This window comes from Natrix helvetica (assembly GCF_964273705.1).
Source record: "Natrix helvetica genome assembly, chromosome: 1".
Classification (NCBI taxonomy): Eukaryota; Metazoa; Chordata; class Lepidosauria; order Squamata; family Natricidae; genus Natrix; species Natrix helvetica.
In genome coordinates, this window is record NC_138548.1 from 374053521 (window position 1) to 374076592 (window position 23072).

General features: G+C 47.1%; 1 protein-coding gene across 3 annotated transcripts in view; it reads left to right on the forward strand.

Moving 5' to 3' along the window:
* The first annotated feature begins 2843 nt into the window (after positions 1–2843).
* The window catches only part of LOC309383778 (major histocompatibility complex class I-related gene protein-like), a 140309-nt gene continuing 120080 nt past the window's right edge, over positions 2844–23072 (forward strand). Inside the window, exons 1-4 of one of the 3 annotated variants that reach the window (XM_081936654.1) lie at positions 2844–3322; positions 4423–4674; positions 5803–6078; positions 7012–7299. In XM_081936654.1, coding sequence (XP_081792780.1) covers positions 3256–3322; positions 4423–4674; positions 5803–6078; positions 7012–7299 — 883 coding nt within the window. In that variant the 5' untranslated portion in view covers positions 2844–3255. The remainder of the gene's footprint in view (positions 3323–4422; positions 4675–5802; positions 6079–7011; positions 7300–23072) is intronic. The other 2 variants (XM_081936653.1, XM_081936652.1) reach the window with 2 other exon arrangements.

Here is a 23072-nt window from a genome sequence, read left to right on the forward strand (position 1 = left end):
TCCCTGTTGGAAAAGTTGACTTGAGATCAGTTGGCCAAGGTATAATGTAATGGTCTACTACGTCTAATTCTAAATATAAATATAAAACGTTGATATCCTCAATAGTTAACCAGCTCAAATTCATCCAGACCGCTCCAACAGATGGTCTCTCAGGCACAGTTGAGGTTAGAATGGATCCAAGTGACTTTGAAGTGTCTTTGGCGCTCCATGAATGTGGTTTTCTTGCAGATGTTTCGTTACCCAAACTAGATAACTTCATGGGAGGCTATGTTGATGATGCTGTAACCTGATGATGTTACCTAGTTTGGGTGATGAAACATCTGCAAGGAAACAAGAAAGCTCAGAGAGCAGCAAAGATCTCATGTCAAGCCTGAACTAGATATATTCTTCTTTATCGGAACTAAGTGACTTTATCAACCAGAGACTGTATCAATCTTCGGGGCAGCCCAGTTGATGAGCTGAGAGGCCCTCCATAACCAGGAGGTCTCCCCAATCAAGGCCAGCAAAGGCTATCAGCAAACACAACATGTACTAAAATTGGCATGGGAGGAGAAAAATTGTTTAAATGTATTTCCTATGCAGAACAAGTAGAGACAGAGTGGCTCAGTGGCTAAGACACTGAGCTTGTCGATCAGAAAGGTTGGCAGTTTGGCGGTTCGAATCCCTAGCACCACATAATGGAGTGAGCTCCCGTTACTTGTCCCAGCTTCTGCCAACCTAGCAGTTCGAAAGCACGTTAAAAATGCAAGTAGAAAAAATAGTGGGAAGGTAACAGCGTTCCATGTGCCTTCGGCGTTTACTCATGCCGGCCACATGACCACAGAGACGTCTTTGGACAGCGCTGGCTCTTCAGCTTTGAAACGGAGATGAGCACTGCCCCCTAGAGTAAGGAACGACTAGCATCGGGATGGTGAACCTATGGCATGCGTGCCACAGGTGGCACGTGGAGCCATTTGTCAGGGCATGCGTGGCGTTGCCCTGTCAGCTGGCCAGCGCGCATGCATGCGCTGGCCAGCTGAGTTCAGCCCTTTTTAATGCCATTTTTCATTCCAGAGGCTTTATAGGAGCCTGGGGAGGGCGAAAAGAGCCCCCCCAGAGGCCCTCCGGAGGCTTCAGGAGCTTCCCTACAGTCTCCGGAGTGCAAAAAACTGCCCCTATGGGCAAACCAGAAGTTTGAGAACAGACTTCCGGTTTGCTCCTACGGTTGGTTTAAGCCCTCCGGAGGCTTCAGGGACCTCCCTGAAGCCTCCGGAGGGATTAAACTGGCCCTATTCGTAGGGTTGTTTTTAGTCCTACAGAGGCTTCAGGGAAGCCTCCTGAAGGTCCCCAAAGCCTCCAGAGGGTCTCCAGGGGGGGCGGGGGGCTGTTTTCACCCTCCTCAGGCTTCTACAAAGCCTCTGGAGCCTGGGGAGGGTGAAAAAAGCATGCAAAAAAAGGGGGAATGCCTTTCATGCGCGCATGCGCACTGGGGGGGTCGCACATTGCATTATGGGTGCGGCACGCCCACACACAACCCCCCTGCGCTCCCCCCTTATGACACGCAAGCCAAAAAAGGTTCGCCATTGCTGGACTAGCACATATGTGCGAGGGGAACCTTTTACCTTTATCTTGTGCAGAACAAACGCAAAAGAAGGTGTCCTTGTGTCCTTTGCTTCAAGCACTTGATGTCTTGGGCTGCCTCCTTTCTTTCCCCCAGAAGCTGTTGGGCGTTCAGCCACCTCAGAGGGCGAATCCTCAAGTGAGGCTTCTAAGCATCCATCAAAGAGCCAACAGGTGGGGAGAAGCCACAGAGGTTCATCTCCAGAGCTTCTGAGAATAGCAACTGTAGATTTGAACAGCTGCTTGGGAGGGGGCTGTGGAGGGGCTAGCCAGGTCTTTGAGGGAGGGGCTGTGTTAGAGAGTTGGAGAAAACCCCCAGTTCAGGGCCTCTGCCCCCTCCCTCTGTACTGGGCAGGGCAGAGAAAGCAGGGCAGAGAAACAGAATTACAGAGTTGGAAGGGACTTGGAAGTCTTCTAGGCCAACCCACCGCTCTGTCAGCACAAATGGTTGTTCAAAATCTCTTCTTAAAAACGTTTGAAGGCAGGCTGCATCACTGATTGTGTATTTTATTTATTTGTGGTATTTATTTTATTTATTTAGTTTATTTAGTTTATTTTATTTAGTTTGTTTATTTTATCCTTTTTATCTATTTTATTCATTTATTAATTTATTCTATTTTGTTTGTCCCTCATGTACAAGTTAACAGGAATAAGAATAAACATGAATAAGAACACAGGAAATGGGGACAAATAAATGGGGACCGTTGGACAGGGACCTTAGGCATGCTGGGGCACTTATGCAGGCCCCTTACAGACCTCTTAGGAATGGGGTGAGGTCAACAGTAGCCGGTGTAAGGTTAAAATTATGGGGTGTTTGGGGATGTAACAACAGAGTCAGGTGGTGATTCCAGGCATTGACCACTCTGCCGCTCAAGTTGTATTTTCTGCAACAGAATTTGGAGAGGTTTACCTTGAGTTTGTATCTATTGTGTGCTCAGTATTGTAGTTGCGGTTGAAGCTGAAGTAGACATTGACAGGTAGGATGTTGTAGCAGATAATTCTGTGTACTATGCTTAGATCAGACTGAAGACGGCGTAGTTCTAGGTTGCCCAAGCCCAAAATATCTCTAAAAAATTAAAATTAAAAAGTGACCACACAGTCTCCCACTCTGACATCACTCTATGGGGAGGGGGGGAAAGTGGGTCACATGTTCCTTCTGGAAGATTAAGAGGGGGGGGCTGCTGGACCTTCAGGGGGAAATCTTCCATAGGTAACAGAAAAATTCCTGAGAAGTAGGGGCCAAGGCTTAATGGAAGTGACCTGGAGTCTTCCCCCCCCCCCCCATCCACTCTGGTGGAAGGGCCTCTCAAATAAAGAGGGCTGCCCTGTTTTGTCTTTGTGGGCTCAATTGTGGTCGTAAGACAAGGACTTAGGAAGGAAGTCAACAAATGTTTCATTGCCCCCCCCCCCCCAACGGGGCTCAACATCCTTTGCGGCCAGAGGCAAAGAAAAGGGATCGTTTCTCCCCTTTCTCTATCGGTTTCTCCTCCTCCAGGATGTGATATTTCAAGTTGCTGGGGGGCGGGGACGAGGTCCAAACCGGCGGGAATCCAGAGACGGGCGGAGAATGTAGGAAGGAAATGGACAGAAGCGTCTCCTCGGGGAAGGCCAAATATCTTCGGTCGGAGCTGTCCTGGGACGAGTGATCGGAAGACAATGGCTCTGCTCCGGGCTCTCCTCTTGCCTTTTGTGCTGGCGTTCTTCGGTCGGGGAGGCTTTTGCGGTGGGTTAATGAAAGGCTTTGCGAGGGGGGGAAGAGGGGGGGGGAGAAGCAGAATCGGGAGGGGGGCGCATGGCCTTAGCTGGGTCTTTCTCCCCCCCTCCCCAATTCCTTTCCGTCCCAAGCTCTTTTCCCAAACGTTTTTGTTGTTTTTCCGTCCCCGGCGCTTCGCCCAACTTCGTTAAATGCTTGATTTGGAGTCCGCACCCTTTTGTATGCGAACGTGAAAGTAAAAACAGAGGTCTCACATTTGAGTGCTTCCTCGCTTCGGAAGGTTGCCTGCCTGGGGATCAGTTGTGTGTGTGTGTGTGTGTGTGTGTGTGAGAGAGAGAGAGAGAGAGAGAGAGAGAGAGAGAGAGAGAGAGAGAGAGAGAGAGAGAGAGAGAGAGAATGTGTGTATATGTGTGAGAGAGGGACAGAATGTGTGTGAGAGAGATGAGTGTGTGTGTGAGAGAGAGAGTGTGTGTGTGAGTGTGTGTGTGTGTGTGTGTGAGAGAGAGAGAGAGAGAGAATGTGTGTATATGTGTGAGAGAGCTACAGAATGTGTGTGAGAGAGATGAGTGTGTGTGTGAGAGAGTGTGTGTGTGAGTGTGTGTGTGAGAGAGATGAGAGAAGAGAGAGATGAGAGAGATGAGTGTGTGTGTGTGAGAGAGAGAGAGATGAGAGTGCATGTGAAAGTGTATGTGTGTGTGAGAGAGAGAGAGAGATGAATGGGGGTGTGTATGAGAGAGAGAGAGAGAGAGAGAGAGAGAGAGAGAGAGAGAGAGAGAGAGAGAGAGAGAGAGAGAGAGAGAGAGAGATCATTTCATGCCTGGGAAGATGGGTGGAATGAGGGGGGGAGATTGGAGTCAGGCCCAAGAACCCCCCAGGGTCCCAGAGGAGCTGTAGGGCCATCTTAATCAGATGTGGGCCTGGCCAGGTGATTCCAAGGTCAGTCAAGGGGTTTCTCCTGGAGTTTATAGGCATGAACCTTCCCAAGGAGAGCCCAAAGAAAGTGACCCACTTGTGTGTGTGTGGGGGGGGGGGGGGGGGCTGCTGTGTAACAATTAAATGCTGATGCAGCTGCAGTGCAGACTCTCTAATTCTCCCTCCTCCCTCTCCAGGCTCTCCCTCGCACTCCCTGTGGTATTCCTACCTGTATCCGCCAGAGCCCAGCCAGGGTCTGTTCCAGTCCTTCATCAGGAACTACTTGGATGACCAGCCCATTGCTCGCTTTGACAGACTCACCAGGAAGATGGAGCCTCTGGTGTCCTGGGTAGAGGAGGCGGAGAAGGAGGAGGAAACATTTCAGGTCCTTGAGTGGGTGATTGGAATTGACCTGCAGCAGTTATCAAAACTGGACCGCCATGCTGGAGGTGAACAGGGGCAGTGACTTCTCTGGCCTCCAAATTCCTGCAGGGGGCGTAATGGGGAGGGTTTTTTCCTGAAAGAAAAGAGACCCCATATTCCACCCCCAGCCCTGGTTTTCTCCCTCACCTACGCACTCTACACAGCCTGAGGGTAGCCAAACAAGGTTAACTGTGTGATAAAGAGGGGAGGGAGAAATTGTGTTTCTCTCCCCAGGTGGGAAGGTGTTCTGACCGAGGCTTCCCAAGAGCATGAAGCAAACTCCCAGTCCTGACAAAAAATCCCTTTTATTAATTTACTCTGAATTCTGCCCATTCACATCCAGGATTTACAATCACAGACCTTATCTAGCTTGGAGAGCTGCCAAGCTGATATCTGCAAAACTTGGAAAGGAGTTTCGGAGAGTCACAAACCAATTAAGTGAACTAACTATCTCCTGCAAACTCCACTCCCCTTTCGCTCCTCTTTTATTTCCTCTGGCCCATGTTCCTCCCCAACCTCCTCACTGTCCAAATCAGCTGCCAGCTCTACTGGCTGCTGGCGGGTCACAACAGAAGGGGGCTATGGTATAATGCTGACTAAGGCAGGGGTGTCAAACTCGATTTCATCGAGGGCCACAACTGGGTTGTGTTTGACCTAGGAGGCTGGTGGATGGGCGTGGCCAGTGGACATGGCTGGAATGGGCAGGGCCAGCTCAACATCACTCGCCGAGGCTCCATTTTCAGCTGTGGTGACCTGCCAGCGAAAATGGAGTTCGGGGAGACCATGGTGCTGCCCTTCCTGGCTCCATTTTACGCCACAATGGCCTCCTGAAACCATCTGCTGGCAAAAACGGAGCTTAGGCAAGCCACGTGTGGCCTCTTCGAACTCCGTTTTCCCTGACAGAGGGCTGCAGGAGGACGTCGCGGCCAAAAACGGAGCCCGGGAGGGCTGCACACGGCCTTCCCAAGCTCCATTTTCACTGCCAGAAGCACCGTGGGCCAGTCCTTCAGTGTTTCCAGGGTAGCCCGTGGGTCAGATCTAAGCACGCCATGGGCCAAATCCGGCGCGCAGGCCTTGAGTTTGACACCCTTGGTCTAAGGAGAGGAATCCTGGACCCTCTTCATTTACATCCATTTTCTGTGGGTCTTTTTCAGGGCTTCACACCTGGCAGGCAGTTGTGGGTTGTGAGCTCAAGGAAGACGGGAGCAAAGGAGGGTTTTTGCATTATGGCTACAATGGGATGGACTTCATCAGCTTCGATAAGGAGACCCTCAGATGGGTGACAGCTCAACCCCAGGCCGAGAAGGTCAAGGAGAAGTGGGAGGTACACCCAGGAATCTCCCAGAGAAAAAAATTATACCTGGACAAGACCTGCATTGAGTGGCTGCAGAGATACCAGTCATACAAGAACAAGACTCTGCAGAGGATCGGTGAGTGGCAAAAGGGGGGTCTCCATTGAGCAGGTTGCCCCTGCCCACAGTATTTCTGTGCTACAACATCAAGCCACGCTTTGCAGAATAGTCAGGCAGTATGCCACATCACATTTCAGAAGGAAAATAACCTCCAATGGAAAAAACTACTTCAAAGGAGGGGTGAAATGCTCTGAAATCTGCTACCAGTTCACTTCACTACTGGTTCGCTTTGCACATGCTTTGCATGCATGCTCACCACAAGTGCTACCATGCAGCACTGAAAAAGGAGGATTAAGAAGCCTTTTCTGTGTCTGCAAAGGTAAGTAGAACAGCGAGGGGGGAAGAACAGCTGTGCCCTGTGATTTAGATGTGCTAGAAAGCAGGATTTTCTGCTTTCTAGCGAATATAAATCGTGCGGCACAGCTGATTGTAGCACAGCTGATCGTCGGAACTACTGGTTCACCCAAACTGGTAGCATTTTTTTTACTACCGGTTTGGGCAAACCAGTCCGAACCGATAGCATTTCACCCCTGCTTCAAAGATAAAGTAACTGAGCAAGAAATTCATGCTGAAAGTCTCATTCTATTTTCCTGAAAAAAATAATCTTGCAAAGCAGAAAAATATGAATGTCCTATGTTTGGGCCGAAGGAAAACCTCCGTCTGTTCCTGATTTTTATCTGGAACAATTTGACCAAATTCAATTGGGGGGAGGGGTAGATTAAATCAAACTCCAAGCATTACAATGATGGTGGTCAATTGGAGACCTTTACCCCAAATTTGTACGAGCAAACCGATAGTAAAAAAAATGGAAGCCCACCACTGCTCCCAGAGGTTCAAAGGAGGAGAGGGAAGAGATGGAGAGGATAGCCAAATGAGGCCTTCCCTGTGAACTAAATCCTCTTGACAGAAACTCTAGAAAACCCAGGAGCTCCGGTTTTGCTTCTTCTGCAGATCCTCCATTGGGGAAGGTGACCCACAAGATGGTGAATGACAGACTGGAGGTCCTCATCTGCCAGGCCTTTGGCTTCTACCCCAAGGAGATCCAGGCCACCTGGACCAGGGATGGAGAGGTCTGCGAATACGAGACCCTCCCTAGGAACGTGGCCCCCAACTCAGACGGGACCTATTATCTCTGGCTCAGCATTGAGATCGACCCCAAGGAGAGGCACCGTTTTCGGTGTCGCCTGGAGCACGAGGGCTTGCAGGAGCCCCTGGACTTGGCTCTCAAGGATGAAGCAGGTGAGAGGCTGATGGGGTTGCGTTGTGCAGAAGAAAACTCTGTGTAGAAATAAGTGTTACATCAATAGTTCTGCTGCATCATTTCATCTTTTCAGGTGAAGAGAAGAAACTGTAGTCCCATATTTAGCAATATGTGAGAAGTGATTTCTTTCAGGGGTGTTGCAAGTTGGGAAAGGCTTTCACTGCTCAGCATCTCTACTTGAGGGATTTCTGCATCTCTCTAATCAGAACCATGTTTCTCCTCTTTCAACCACAGAGTGGCGGATTCTTTGTGTGGTTATGGCTGCCTCAATTTTGGGACTTGTGGTTCTCTTCCTGACATGTAAGTGAAACAAACACATCCACTGACACCCACACCCCTGGGTCTTTCTGTGTTGACTGAGATTTTGTGGCTGGCAGAGCCTCCCTGAGAGTTTCCCCCATGTCCCCCATAAGACCCTTCTCCATTAACAGCATTTGGAAGAGGAGTCAGAAAGGAAGAAAAAACTATGCAGCATTTTTTTCTATGTCCTGTAAACCTCAGAAGATTCCACTTTCTTCTTCTTTGGGAAGAAATCTCTTTAGCTGGAATAGATTTACTTCAGAGGAGCAAGTATCAGGGACTCGGGAGTCAAAGAAAAGTCACATTAACCAATTCCTTGAGGAACTTCTGTTGCGTTGAAGTTCTGTTTGTTATGGATGTATTACTTGGAACCCTGACGTCCTGTACCATTCGAGACAAGTGGCTGTCCAGTTTTCTTAAAAGCCTCCAGAGATGTCGCATCCGCAACTTCTGAAGGCAACTCCTTGCACTTACAATAATTTCCACTCTTAGGAAGTTTCTCCTTGGTTCTAGGTTGCTTCTCTCCTTGGTTAGATTCCATCCATTGTTCCTTCTCCACTCAAATCCACATAATGTTCTTAGCAACAGTGATTTGTCTTCCTTGAGGGCAAATGCCAAAACAGTCAGACCTGCTTAGCTTTCCACAATCACCCAGGGTCGCTTCTTCTTAGATCTAACTAGGTTGGAATTGAACTTTGGAGTCGAAATAAAACCAAACAGGAGAGACCAGTGATGGCGAATCTTTTTTGGCTCCCGTGCCAAAAGCGGGGGGATCACAGGGGGGTTGTATGCAGGAATGCCACACCCATAATGCTATGTGCATAACACACACACACACACACACACACACACACACTTTTGGTGTAGTTTTTTCACCCTCCCCAGGCTCCAGAGGCTTCCTAGGAGCCTGAGGAGGGTGAAAACAGCCTTCCCCCCCCCAGATGCCCTCCGGAGGCCTCAGGAACTTTCCTGAAGACTCCAAAGGGCGAAAAACAGACCTATGGGGAAACTGAAGTTCGGGAATGGTGACTTCTGGTTTGTCCTTAGGGCCGATTTTCGACCTCTGTAGCCTTCAGGAAACCTCCTGAGGCCTCTGGAGGGCATGGGGGGGGGAGCTATTTTCACACTCCTCAGGCTCCTAGAAAGCCTCTGGAGCCCAGGGAAGGCAAAAAACCTGGCCTACAGGGAACTGGAAGTTCGGGAATGGTGACTTCCCATTTGTCCTTGGGGCCGATTTCTGACCTCCGGAGCCTTCAGAGCCGTTCCTGAACTTCCAGTTTGCCCATAGTTTCAAGGAAGCCTCTGGAAGGCGAAAAACAGCTTCAAAAGAAGGCTGAAGTCAGCTGGCCAGTGCATGCATGAGCGCTGGCCAGCTGACAGGGCAACGCCTCGTGTGCTCTTAAAAATGGGTCCACGTGCCACCTGTGGCACGCATGCCATAGGTTCGCCATCACGGGGATAGACTCTCACAACTGCAACCCGTGGCTGGCAAACAAGCAAGACATGAAAAAGGCAAGGACCTTCTTCACTATTGCTTAGTGGCTCAGTGGCTAAGATGCTGATCTTGTCAATCAGAAAGGTGGGTAGTTTGGCGGTTCAAATCCCTAGCCCTGCATAAGGGAGTGAGCTCCCGTTACTTGTCCCAGCTTCTGCCAACCTAGCAGTTCGAAAGCACGTAAGAAATGCAAGTAGAAAAATAGGGACCACCTTTGGCGGGAAGGTAACAGCGTTCCATACACCTTCGGCATTTAGTCATGCCGGCCACATGACCATGGACACGTCTTTGGACAGCGCTGGCTCTTCAGCTTTGATAAGCACCACCCCTTAGAGTCAGGAACGGCTAGCACACATGTGCAAGGTGAACCTTTACCTTTACTTAAGTACCATTTAGTATTATTGGGAACAGCCCTGGTTGACCAGCTTTGAATGGCTTTATCGGTGGTTAATAAAAACAGCATTGGGACATCATATTACTTACCCTATTAGGAGTAAGAAGATTTCCGGCTTGATTATTCCTCAATATTCTCCCTAGTCAGCAGCTCTTGGCAGCCAACAATTTTGCCCTTCGTCGATAACAAATCAATTCAGGCACACATAGATCTTCAAGATGCTGAGTAATAATCCAGGTACCTGTAGCTGGATCCATGTTGGTGTAGTGGTTAGAATGCAGTATTGCAGGCTAACTCTGCCCACTGCCCACAGTTCCATCCTGAACGGGGATCAAAGTTGACTCAGCCATCCATCCCTCCGAGGTGGGTAAAACGAGGACCTACGTCAGTGTGGTGGTGAACCTTTGTCACCTCGGACGCCAAAAGCATGTGCGCTTGTGCCATCGTGCACACTCATGTGCCCACCCCATAATTTAATGCCCCCCATAATTTAATGCATGCATGATTTCCCCCCCCCCCACTACCCTGCGCATGCCTCGCATAGACATCACAGACGTAGATTGTTGTTGCTGTAAACTACTTAGAAAGAGCTGTAAAGTGGTATATAAGTCTAAGTGCTATGATTATTGTTATTGTACCGTCTGGGTCTGGGTTCTTCATCTGAAATCCAGCCCAGGCAGGAATAAATGAGCCGTCTTCTTCTTCTTCTTCTTCTTCTTCTTCTTCTTCTTCTTCTTCTTCTTCTTCTTCTTCTTCTTCTTCTTCTTCTTCTTCTTCTTCTTCTTCTTCTTCTTCTTCTTCTTCTTCTTCTTCTTCTTCTTCTTCTTCTTCTTCTTCTTCTTCTTCTTCTTTTTTTGCCATTTATCAGCTGTGTGGTGGAGATGCAGGAAAAAACCTCCATCAAGAACACCACTTCCTCTGCTCATCTTCTTCCGGAAATTCTACCACAAGTAGAAGATTCAACAGGTGAGGCTGACGGTTGCTGAAGTCTATTTATGAGACAAAACTCTGGGCTTCATAAATACCTGGGAGCTGAGACCATCTGGCTTGTTGAAGTGGGGAATGCACCCTTTAAGTCAACCTTCCCCCCAGGCCATAGTTCACTACTGGGCCGTGACCTGTTTGAAATTGGGCCACCTGAGCGATGGGAACGCGCACCACTGAAAACTCCATTGCATGAGTGGTGGGTGCTTGAGTGGAGGGTACCCTGTTTCCCTGAAAATAAGGCCTCTGTTAAGTAATTAAGCTCCCCGTTAGGAGATCGGGAATGCAGAGAAGCATAAGGAGAGTGATATGGAATAACACGCACAAACCAGCATACAGAGACACTGAATAGTATAAAAATATAGTAGTTTACTATGTAGAAATATAGAAGTACAATACAATACAATACAATACAATACAATACAATACAATACAATACAATACAATACAATAGTAGAGTTGGAAGGGACCTTGGAGGTCTTCTAGTCCAACCCCCTGCCTAGGCAGGAAACCCTATACCTGTGATGGCGAACCTATGGCACGCGTGCCACAAGTGGCACGCAGAGCCATTTGTCAGGGCACACGAGGCGCTGCCCTGTCAGCTGGCCAGCGCGCATGCACGCGCTGGCCAGCTGAATTCACCTTTTTAAAAGCTATTTTCCGCCTTCCCCAGGCTCCAGAGGCTTTATAGGAGCCTGGGGAGGGCGAAAAGAGCCTCCCCCGCCCCCCCGGAGGCTTCAGGGAACGTCTGGAGGCTTCCCTGAAGCCTTCAGAACACTTAAAACCACCCTCCGAGCAACCCGGAAATGACTTCCGGGTTGCTCGGATGGTCATTTTAAGCGCTCTGAAGGCTTCAGGGAAGCCTCGGGACAGTCCCTGAACAGGCACGAGACGTGCGTCTCCATCGCCCGGGCCCGGATCGCCTCTGCCGCGCGGCGCCTCAGGCTCGGCGTCTTTGCGCCACTCCGCCCAACCTCTGCGCGCTCGCCAGGCCTTCACATCGCTGCCGCCGCCACCACTGCCGCTAGGACGGGCTCGACCGAAGGGAAGTCCATCAGGCCTCGGCTGCGCCGCCCTCGCCTCCTCCTCCTCCTCCTCCTCTAGCCGCGCCATCGCAAGGATTAAGGCGAAAGGGGGGGACGGGGAAAGCGAAGAGGGCTTTGTTGTCCTCCTTCTCCTTCTCCTCCTTTCCCCCTCCGGCTCGAACGCGGCACCGGGGCCCGGCAGGCAGCGAACGAGTCGGAGCCTGGCGACTGGAGGAAGAGGGTGAGATGCAGATCCTGTGAACGGCGGCAGCAGTGGCAGCAATAGTTGCAACTCGGCGGCGGGCCGCCCCGGCTGGGAGACAAAGAAGGGGAAAGGCGGCAGGCTGCCGAGTTGCGACTATTGCCGCCGCTGCTGCCGCCGTTCACAGGACCCACCTCTCACCCTCTTCCTCCAGTCGACAGGCTCCGACTCGTTCGCTGCCTGCCGGGCCCCGGCGCCGCGTTCGAGCCGGAGGGGGAAAGAAGGAGAAGGAGAAGGAGGACAACAAAGCCCCATTCGCTTTCCCCGTTCCCCCCCCCTTTCGCCTTAATCCTTGCGATGGCGCGGCTAGAGGAGGAGGAGGAGGAGGCGAGGGCGGCGCGGCCGAGGCCTGACGGACTTCCCTTCGGCCGAGCCCATCCTAGCGGCGGTGGCGGCGGCGGCAGCAATGTGAAGGCCGGGCCCTGGCGAGCGCGCAGAGGCTGGGCGGAGCGGCGCAAGGACGCCGAGCCTGAGGTGCCGCGTGGCGGAGGCGATCCGGGCCCGGGCGATGGAGACGCATGTCTCGTGCCTGTTCAGGGACCATCCCGAGGCTTCCCTGAAGCCTTCAGAGCGCTTAAAACGACCATCTGAGCAACCCGGAAGTCATTTCCGGGTTGCTTGGAGGGTGCTTTTAAGTGTTCCAAAGGCTTCAGGGAAGCCTCCGGACGTTCCCTAAAGCCTCCAGGGGGGGCGGGGGAGGCTCTTTTCGCCCTCCCCAGGCTCCTATAAAGCCTCTGGAGCCTGGGGAGGGCGAAAATATCATGCAAAAATGGGCGCGTTGTGCGCGCATGCGCATTGGGGGCACGTTGCATTATGGGTGCGGCATGACCGCACACGACCCCCCCACGCTCCCCCCACTTGTGGCACGCGAGCCAAAAAAGGTTCGCCATCGCTGCCCTATACCGTTTCAGACAGATGGCTATCCAACGTCCTCTTAAAGACTTCCAGTGTTGGGGCATTCACAACTTCTGGAGGCAAGCTGTTCCACTGATTAATTGTTCTCACTGTAGGGAAATTTCTCCTCAGTTCTAAGTTGCTTCTCTCCTTGATTAGTTTCCACCCATTGCTTCTTGTTCTACCCTCAGGTGCTTTGGAGAATAGTTTGACTCCCTCTTCTTTGTGGCAACCTCTGAGATATTGGAACAATGCTATCATGTCTCCCCTAGTCCTTCTTTCTCTTAAGCTAAACATACCCAGTTCCTGCAACCGTTCTTCATATGTTTTAGTCTCCAGTCCCCTAATCATCTTTGTTGCTCTTCTCTGCACTCTTTCTAGAGTCTCCACATCTTTTTTACATCGTGGCGACCAGAACTGAATGCAATACTTCAAGTGTGGCCTTACCAAGGCATTATAAAGTGGTATTAACACTTCACGTGATCTTGATTCTATCCCTCTGTTGATGCAGCCTAGAACTGTGTTGGCTTTTTTGGCAGCTGCTGCACACTGCTGGCTCATATTTAAATGGTTGTCCACTAGAACTCCAAGATCCCTCTCACAGTTACTACTATTGAGCACAGTACCACCTATACTGTACCTGTGCATTCCGTTTTTGTTGCCTAAATGTAGAACCTTACTCTTTTCACCATTGAATTTCATTTTATTAGATAGTGCCCAATGTTCAAGTTTGTCAAGATCCTTCTGTATTTTAAGCCTATCTGCTGGAGTGTTGGCTATTCCTGCCAGCTTGGTATCATCTGCAAATTTGATGAGTTCCCCATTTGTTCTCTCATCCAAATCATTGATGAAGATGTTGAAGAGTACTGGGCCTAAGACAGAGCCTTGGGGTACTCCACTGCATACTTCCCTCCATGTAGATGAAGTTCCATTGAGAACTACACGTTGAGTGCGGTTGGTCAGCCAGTTACGAATCCATCTGATAGTGATGCTGTCTAACCCACATTCTTCTACTTTATCTAGTAGTAGGTTATGGTCTACCTTATCAAAAGCCTTACTGAAGTCCAAGTAAACTATATCAACGGCATTCCTCTGGCCCACTAATTTTGTCACATTATCAAAGAATGCAATAAGATTGGTCTGGCATGATCTGTTTTTGACAAATCCATGTTGGCTTTTGGCTATTACTTTGTTTGCTTCTAGGTGTTCACAAATTCGTTGCTTGATTATTTTTTCCAGAATCTTTCCTGGTATTGAGGTTAGGCTGATAGCTCTGTAGTTTCCTGGATCTAATTTTTTTCCTTTTTTGAAGATGGGAACCACATCAGCTCTTTTCCAGTCCTCTGGTAGTTCCCCGGTGTTCCAGGATCTCTGAAAGATATAATTCAGTGGTTCTGAGATCTCGTCTGCTAGTTCCTTCAGAACCCTGGGGTGTAATCCATCCGGTCCTGGTGATTTGAACTCGTCTAGTGTAGACAGGTGCTCACTTACCATTTTCTTCCCTATTTCAATTTGTGTTCCTAATCTGATTTTTGTGGTGCTGCTTTTGATAGGTTGGACCTATCAAAATCAAGTATTCAGAGTCCGGTTAATAGTCCAAGTCATACATGGTTCAGTAATTCAGTTATCAATATTCTCAGTTTAACCCACAAAGTAACTAACAGTAACAAACCACAATACCTCAGTAAACACCAACCAGCTTCTAACAAAAGCAGAGAGAGAACTGCCATTCTGGCTCCCTCTTATACCTGCTTGAGGTAACAAGCCAATTACATCTTATATAACATCCAATCATAGCTTATATACATTGCCAAGCCAAGCCTAGGGTTAAATCCGTAACAACCTCCCCGGTGAAATTCAGCAGGTTCTGACAAGTTCTGGAGAACCGGTAGTGGAAATTTTGAGTAGTTCGGAGAACTGGCAAATACCACCTCTGGCTGGCCCCACCCCCACCTATTCTCTGCCTTCCGAGTCCCAGCTGATCAGGAGGAAATGGATATTTTACAGTATCCTTCCCCTGGATTGGGGAGGGAAGGGAGATTTTACAGTATCCTTTTCCTGCCACACCCACCAAGCTATGTGCACAGAACCGGTCGTAAAAAAATTTGAATTTCACCACTGCTGTGAAGCTGTTATATAGGTCTAAGTGCTATTGCTATTATTTTGTTGGATTTTTCCCCCTAAGCAGGTGGCTGTTGTAGACTGCAATACCCATCAAAAGGTAAAGATCCTGTTTTCAGAGGACACCAAAGAACAGGTCAAGCAGCAATCACTCAAGAACGGTCAAGCAGCAACCCGGATAGCTCTCATGGATTTAGAAGAGGCCTCCTTCAAGGGGTTGTGTTGATTTCCATACATGGAACCCCAACTGGGACCCCATTTTGATATCTAAAATCTGGATATCTGTAGAAAATTGAAACTAAAAATGGCTGGTGGATTCATTTTGATGGATCCACCATTGGTGTTAAAATTGAGCCCGTTGCCCGGCGAGGTATAACAAGTACTCTTTAGGTCAGATCATAGCCCAGGACTGCTTTTTAATCTTTTCATGGCAATTTGCTTTGCTCACAACCTGAGTGAGGAGTGAAAGGAGATCTGTACGTATGTGGGACCTTATATTGTATTCCAGGATAGGCAGTCCAATAGCCAGACACTGCAAGATCCTTTACATCAAGGACCTGTACGCAGGTGAGAAAGAGGGCTGAGGAAATATCTACCTACCCCTCATATCCTGGACATGAAACTGTTTCAACTCCTCCCCTAAGGATGCTGCTATAGGGCTTTGCATGCCAAGAGAAACATACACAGCCGTGGTTTCTGCCTTTGTGCCATCACTCTGCTGAACACCTAATTCCCACAGGGCTGGTTTATGCTTAAGGATATTTACCCACATAGTAAGACTGTATTGCTATTATCCTTCTCATCTTTCCTACTACCTCCTATTACTGGTATCAGTATTATGATTACACTACTTTGTTGTTGGTATGTACAAATCAGAATAGAGCTGGAAGGGACCTTGGAGTTCTTCTAGTCCAACCCCCCTACTCAAGCAGAAGACCCTATCCCAGGTGTCTGCAACCTGTGGCTCCGGAGCCACATGCGGCTCTTTGGCCCTCTGCTGTGGCTCCCTGTCGGGTGATCCCACCACTAGCTGACCCCACCCCTCGCCCTCCCCTCTCAGTCACTCCTTGCCTGGTCTGAGAAGGTTTGTTTGTTTGTTTTGTTTGTTTTATTTGTTTTATTGATTTATATGCCGCCCTTCTCCCAAAGGACTCAGGGCGGCGTACAGCATTAAAAAACACATATTACAAAACCTAAAAGAAAATTAGAAACAATCCAAGAAACAAACCGAATTAATATAACACTAACATTTTAAAAATTGGATAAAAAATTTGTTCTAATGTTGTTAGGTGTTATACATAATTATATTGCTAAGAAGTTCAAGCAGAGCAATTAAGATCAAACTTTCACATATTTATAATTCTAGTTATAACACTACACACACACACATACACACACACACACAAAGAGGTATTAAGCTGTATACTTTATAGTAAAAGTTAATTTTAAAGGTAAATCAGGAAAAATCTGGAAGATACATCCATCCATAATCTAATGCAATGAGATATTATGTCAATACTATGATATTATTAATTAAAAATCCACCACAGGGATTTAAGGGCTACGGCAGGAGATGGAGAAGCCAAAGCTGATTCTCTGGCATTCTCTCATTCTTGCTGGAGCTTCTTCTGGCACTTGTTGTTGATGCTGGGCATGCCTTGATGGCTTGGGGAGACACGCAACCTGCTCTCTGCCCCAAGATAGTGGCCCAACCTGGCCATGACCAACACTGGCTTCACTAACACGAGGGCTGGTAGAGCGTGAAAGGGATCCAGGAGGAGGGGATGATGGAAAGGGGGATGGCCCACAGCTGTGGCTTTAAAACTTGCATGGGGAATTTTTGCCACCCAGAAAAGGACCCTCCTCCTCTCACAACTACAACTGGCCAGAGAGAGACATAGACCCAGAGAGAGGTGTATGTGTATGTATGTATGTATGTATGTATGTATGTATGTATGTATGTATGTATGTATATATGTATGTATATATATATATATATATATATATATATATATATATATATATATATATATATATATATATATATATATATATATATATATATATATATGTCACCGTGAAAGACCGAAATTGGTGAATGAATACCAATTTCGGTCTTTCATGGTGACATATATATAACGAGTCAGCGTAACGCTTTACTTTTGCTTTTCAATTCGCGGTCCTGGAAACTACTCGTTCTAACCGCGCAGGATCTCTGTTTTTTTAAAAAAAGAAGTCCGCGAATAGAAGACGCTTAAAAGGAAGCGAGGAGTCGAGGTGTCGAGAGGATAAGGGTATTAGGGTAAGGGTGTCGAGAGGATAAGGGTATTTAGCAAATATTTCGGACATACACCAAGCGACTATGTGAATGTCGACATTCACCAGATTTCGGACTTTCACAGTAACATATGTGTGTGTGTGTGTGTATGTGTGTGTGTATATATATACACATACATACATACATACATACATACATACATACATACATACAGAGAAAGGTGGAGCTAGAGATGGAGAGAGGGGGAGTGAGAGAGAGAGCTACAGAGAGGGGGGAGATAGAAGGGGTAGACACACACACACACACACACACAGAGGGAGGGAGACATAGACACAGACACAAAGAGAGAGCTACGGAGAGAAGTGGGGAGAGAGACAGAGAGAGGGGGGAAGATAAGGAGGGCGGAGAAATACACACTGGTAGAATTCTGGTTCTTCTTTTCCCTGAATTTCTTTAGTTAGTTTGTCCATTTCAGCACAATCCATAACCTTTCTTATTATTTCATCTTCACTTGGAGTTAGTTTGTTTTTCCATTTCTGGGCAAAGGCAATCCTTGCCGCCAATATTTTTAAACTACCAGTTCTCTGGGCGTGGCTTGGTGGGCGTGGCAGGGGAAGGATACTGCAAAATCCCCATTCCCTCCCCACTCCAGGGGAAGGATATTGCAAAATCTCCATTCCTACCCCTCTCTGGGGCCAGCCAGAAGTGGTATTTGCCAGTTCTCCAAATTTCAAAATTTCCACTACCGGTTCTCCACAACCTGTCATAACCTGCTGAATTTCATCCCTGGAACAGGGCTGTCTCATTTTGGAATTTGCTTCCTTGGAAAGAAAAGTCTTTCCAAAGGATGAGGTTTGTTGGTCTTGCACACCAGGGAAAGGAATTTCCAATTTTCCCTAGGTAACTCCAGAGCTTTTGTGGCTGCCACAGAGGGGATTTTCCAAAGCACCTGAAGGCCACACAAGGAACAATGGATGGAAACTGACCAAGGAGAGATTCAACCTAGAAATAAGGAGGAACTTTCTGACAGTGAGAACAATCAACCAATGGAACAGAAGTTGCCTTCGGAAGTTGTGGGAGCTTCATCAGTGGAGACTTTCAAGAAGAGACTGGACTGCCATTTGTCAGAAATGCTGTTGGCTCTCCTGCTTGAGCCAGGTGGGGGTGGACTAGATGACCTATAAGGTATCTTCCAACTGTTAATTATGTTAAAATCTGTTAAATATGGCAAAAGGCCTTTAAAAATAATTGTTTATGGGGATTGGATAAAAGGATGTGCAGAGGACCAGTTTCCTGGGGAAGGGAGATTTCAGTTAAGAAAGATTTGAGAGGGGTGGGGGTTGTCAAAAGGTTGGGGGGGGGGGGAAACCATCACTTCTGGGCTTCTGGCCCCCCCCCCCACCCTTGTACTCATAAGAAGAACAAACTAAAAGTTGAGTCATTCAGGCAAAGATGTCAAAAAGATGAATCCTGGTAACTGGACCAATATTTGTTAGCTTGAGACATTTTGCTGCCCATCCAAGCAGCTTCCTCAGTCAATGCAAGTCAGTTAAGCCTAAAGCAGTGGTAGAATTCAAAAAAAAAATTATTACCAGTTCTGTGGGCATGGCTTTGTGGGCTTGGCGTGGCTTGGTGGGTGTGGCAGGGGAGGGATACTATAAAATCCCCATTTCCTCCCAATCAGCTGGGACTCAGGAGGCAGAGAATAGATGGGGGTGGGGCCAGTCAGAGGTGGTATTTACCTGTTCTCTGAACTACTCAAAATTCCTGCTACTGGTTCTCCAGAACTGATCGGTACCAGCTGAATGCCATCTCTGGTCTAGAGTCATTGGAAGGTTCCAACTCTTGGCACATCAACTTCAAGGGTAAAAACTGTATAGTTACTTACTCAGAATAAACCTAGAAGAAGAGGTTAAAGAAACAATGATAAGATGGGCAAAAAACTTTGGATACACAATAGAACTAGAAAAATGGCAACAACTATTAAATTAAATTAACAATGGTGACAGCAAATGAAGAGAATTTGTATAAAATGTTTTATAGATGGCACATGACACCTGAAAGATTAGCAAAAATGTTTAAGGATAAATCAGCCAAATGTTGGAAGTGACATCAATTGCCAGGATCATATTATCATATGTGGTGGACATGCAGAGATGCAAAAAGCTATTGGCTTAAAATACAAACATGGTTAGAGAAAATGATACACCAGCCCATAGAGTTTAGATCAGAGGTATTCTTATTGGTATTCTACCAGAGAAATATAGTAAAGAAGATTCGTATCTGATTGTACAGATAATAACAGCAGCTAGGATTGTATTTGCACAAAACTGGAAAATGGATAAAACCCCATTGGAAGGAGAGACAATAAAGAAGATATTAGATTGTACAGAAATGAAAAGGCTGACATTGAGAATAAAGGATAAAGAGGAATCAGTGTACTGCAGGAAATGGGGGCGATTTTATGATTGCTTAGAAAAGAGATACAAATAGAAAGAGAAAGAAACAAAGTATAAAACAAATAAATCAGATGACACGTTATTAAATTAGGTGGGGGGGAATAGGAAAGTATTAAAATGCAAGTATGCAAGTTAAAAATGATACAAGTGCAATTATTATTGGGAAGTAAAATGTTATAGAGAAAATTATTTTTACGTAAATATAAAGTTGGGTTTGCTGAAATGCCACCCCAGGAGCCCATCAGAGAAAATAAATAAGTAAGGGCAACAACGGAAAGGAGGGGGGATGAGGTGGGAAAAGAAGAAAGGGTGAAGCAGAGGAAGTAAGGGAGAGGAATTAAGAGTAAGAGAGAGAAGGGAGGAGGAGAGGGCAAAGAGAGGGGAAGAAGAAAGGAGGAAGGAGAGGAGGAAAGAAGAAGGCAGAGAAGGGAGGTTGAGAAGATAGAAGTAAGTTTGTTGCAAAATAAGACGTAGGCATGGGGTGGCAAGAAAGTGACCCAAACTGTATTCTATATAGTTGTAAGAAAATAATGATAAAGGTTAATGATGAATAAATAAATGTTAATAATAATTACAAGAGTGCATATTTGTGAATGAACTTGAAAGAGAAAATAAAATAAAAACTTCAGGGGTTTCTTCTTCAAAACATCTCAAGCTATCAAATATTGGTCCAGTGGCCAGGATTCATTGTTTTGCTATCTTTGCCTGGATGGTTGAGTAGAATTCATCGACATAAGCAGGAAAAGAAAATGTGAGAATATTCATGAACTGGAATAGGACATAGCAACAGGTCAGCCATTGGGGACTGGCTGGAATTGGACATGGTAACAAGGTCAGCCAATGTATAGACATGGCAACTGGGTCAGCCAATGGGAACTATTTGGTGACTGAGATCCATGCCAGACAGCTCAGAGCCTGGGTGTGGCTTACCTATGTACCTCTGAGTCTGTGCAAGAGAACTAATCTAGTCTGCTCTCTGAATTGAAACTAAAACTAGACTGCTGAACTGAAACTGCTTCTCTCCTCTGCCTGTGTTTTTTGTCTGTAACACTCTACCACGTTGGAAGAATCGGCTGTTGGTATTGTACATTTACTCATGTGTTGCTGGGTATATAAAGAAGTTAATGAATCCTGCTGAATCAGTTATCTGTGTGTGCTTTCTGGAGGTGATTTCTGCAACAAACTCTGACCGAAAAGCCAGCCAGAGCCCATTGGAGGGTTAGTCCTGTGGGCCATCTTGGCCCTGGCTCTCTTTCAAAGTGATGGCAAAGGTTCATTCTCTGAGCTGTTGAGTTGGATTCCAAATGTTTCATTACCAGGCTAGGTAAGATATTCAGCGGAGTTTAAAGGAACTCTTTCTAAGCAGCAGCTGGAATTGCACTCAGGACCCCATTAGAGGCCATGCAAACCCCTCCCTTGCCTGCCCCAAGATGAGTTACGTTGCTGCGCTGTCTCAAGCCAGCCCACAAATGAGATGCTGTCTTTTGCACCAGCTGCAGTTTCTCTGTAATCTTTCAAGACCTCCTAACAGGAGAGCAGACAGCAGAAACTTAATTGGGGGTGGGGTGGGGAGAGAATCACAAGGGTATGGAGCATGGAGCTGGGCTTCCCCCTCACAAAGGGAGGGGGCACCTGGTGTAGCAAAAAGACCCCTGGCCAGGATTTCAACCAGTCCTCCAGGGGGATTTCTCAAGGTCTGGGAGGCCCTGACATAGGGAGGGGGCAGATTTCAATGGAGAAGAGAGTGTAAGCCATAATTAGTCCATGGCCCCTTGGTGGAAATTCTCAACAGAGGATCTCTTTACCTTGTGGAGTAGGGTGGGGGAGCAGATGGGCCTCCTCTCTTTCTCCTCCTCCTCTTTCACCCCCCATCCTCTCTCTTCCTCCTCCTCCTCTTACCCCATCCTTTCTCTTCATCCTCCTTCTCTTCACCCTCCTCTCTTCGTCCTCCTTTTTCTTCCTCCCTCCTCCTCCTTTCTTTCCCCCGTCCTCTATTTGTCCTCCTCCTTTCTTCCCTATTCTCTCTTCTTTTTCTGTCAGGTGGCCCTGTCAGATTTCAATGGAGAAGAAAGTGTAAGCTGCTTCCCCGATTAGTCCACGGCCCCTTGTTGGAAATTCTCAAGTTATGAATGTATCCTAAACAGAAAACTATCTTTAGATAGATTTTTACTCCAAAGGCATTTTATTAAAATAAATTTAATTTTAAAAAAATCTGATTTAAATAAAAAAATCCAATTTACATTTTTTTAAAATCTGATTTATTTATTTATTTATTTTATTTTTAGTCAATTTTTATCCACCCTGTCTTTTTTCATAATGCACATGTGTTCAAACATTAACAATAAAATGTATATAAACAGTAATGTCAGGGTTCCAAATAGCATCCAAAAATAAATCAGAGTCCGAGGCAAAGGACTCCTCAAAGTTCTAATTTATTAAGAAAGCCATCTTGGCACATCTGGGAAAACCCAAATCTGAAAGCTTCCAGGTTTTCCCCATCCAGTTGAAAGTTCAAAATCTTGTCCCCCACAATCACAAGTCCATCACATGGTCCAATATTCCCCTGTCACGCTGGCAGCTTCCACCCATCCAGTTCCGGCCAGGTGTAGAGACAAAGGATGACCTTGGCTTTCTAGAAAGAATTTGTTATGGCTACATATCACCCAACTTCATATAATCCCCCCTCCCATTTTCCCACAATAGAAAATACATAGTAGAATAACAGAAAGTGTGGAAGGCCTAAAGTCCAAACAGGAAAAGATGGCTTTCAGGCCTGACATTAGCAGCATCAGAAAAAAATACACAATCAGAGAATACACATATCAATTAAATGCATAAAATATCAAAAAGATTAAATCTTACCACACATTGTCAATGAAAGGGAGGCATGAGATAGTATTTGTCTTTCAAGAAAGGCAAAGTATAGTAAAACACAAAGGGCCATGACCCCAGCTACAGTTACCAATACAAGGGAGTGATCAGTTCCCAGGGGGATCAGCTCCTTCTGGGGTCCCAGCTACAGGATCGGCTCAGACTGTTTTGCCCAGAAGGCACCAATCCATACAAGTGCATATTTTGCCCACCCCACCCCCACCCCCACCCCCCCACCCCATATTTCAGAGTTATCAATGGCTCAGCAGGATTCTGGTAAATTTTGAAATCATCTTAGCTGACATCTTCCCACTTGCACCTTCAGGGTTTTTGGGAAACAAGCAGGTCACATGTTTCCCCTGGAAGGTTAAAAGGGGAGGGGCTGCTGGACCTTCAGTGGGAAGTCTTCCATGGGGCAGGGGCTGTAACAGGAAAGCCACACTTCCGAGGACCCACAAGGGGCCAAAGCTTAAGGGGAGAGACCCTATCTCCTCTGGAGGGATCATGGGCCCCTCAAGTAAGGAGGGCTGCCCTACTTTGTCTCTGCATGGTTGGGATTGGAGACCACCAGGAACAATCAGAATGGGACTATTTCAGCACCTGGAAAGAAGGGCAGCCCACATCCTGCCCTTCCGTTAAGGAAACCATATTGGAGTTGAGAGTGGTTG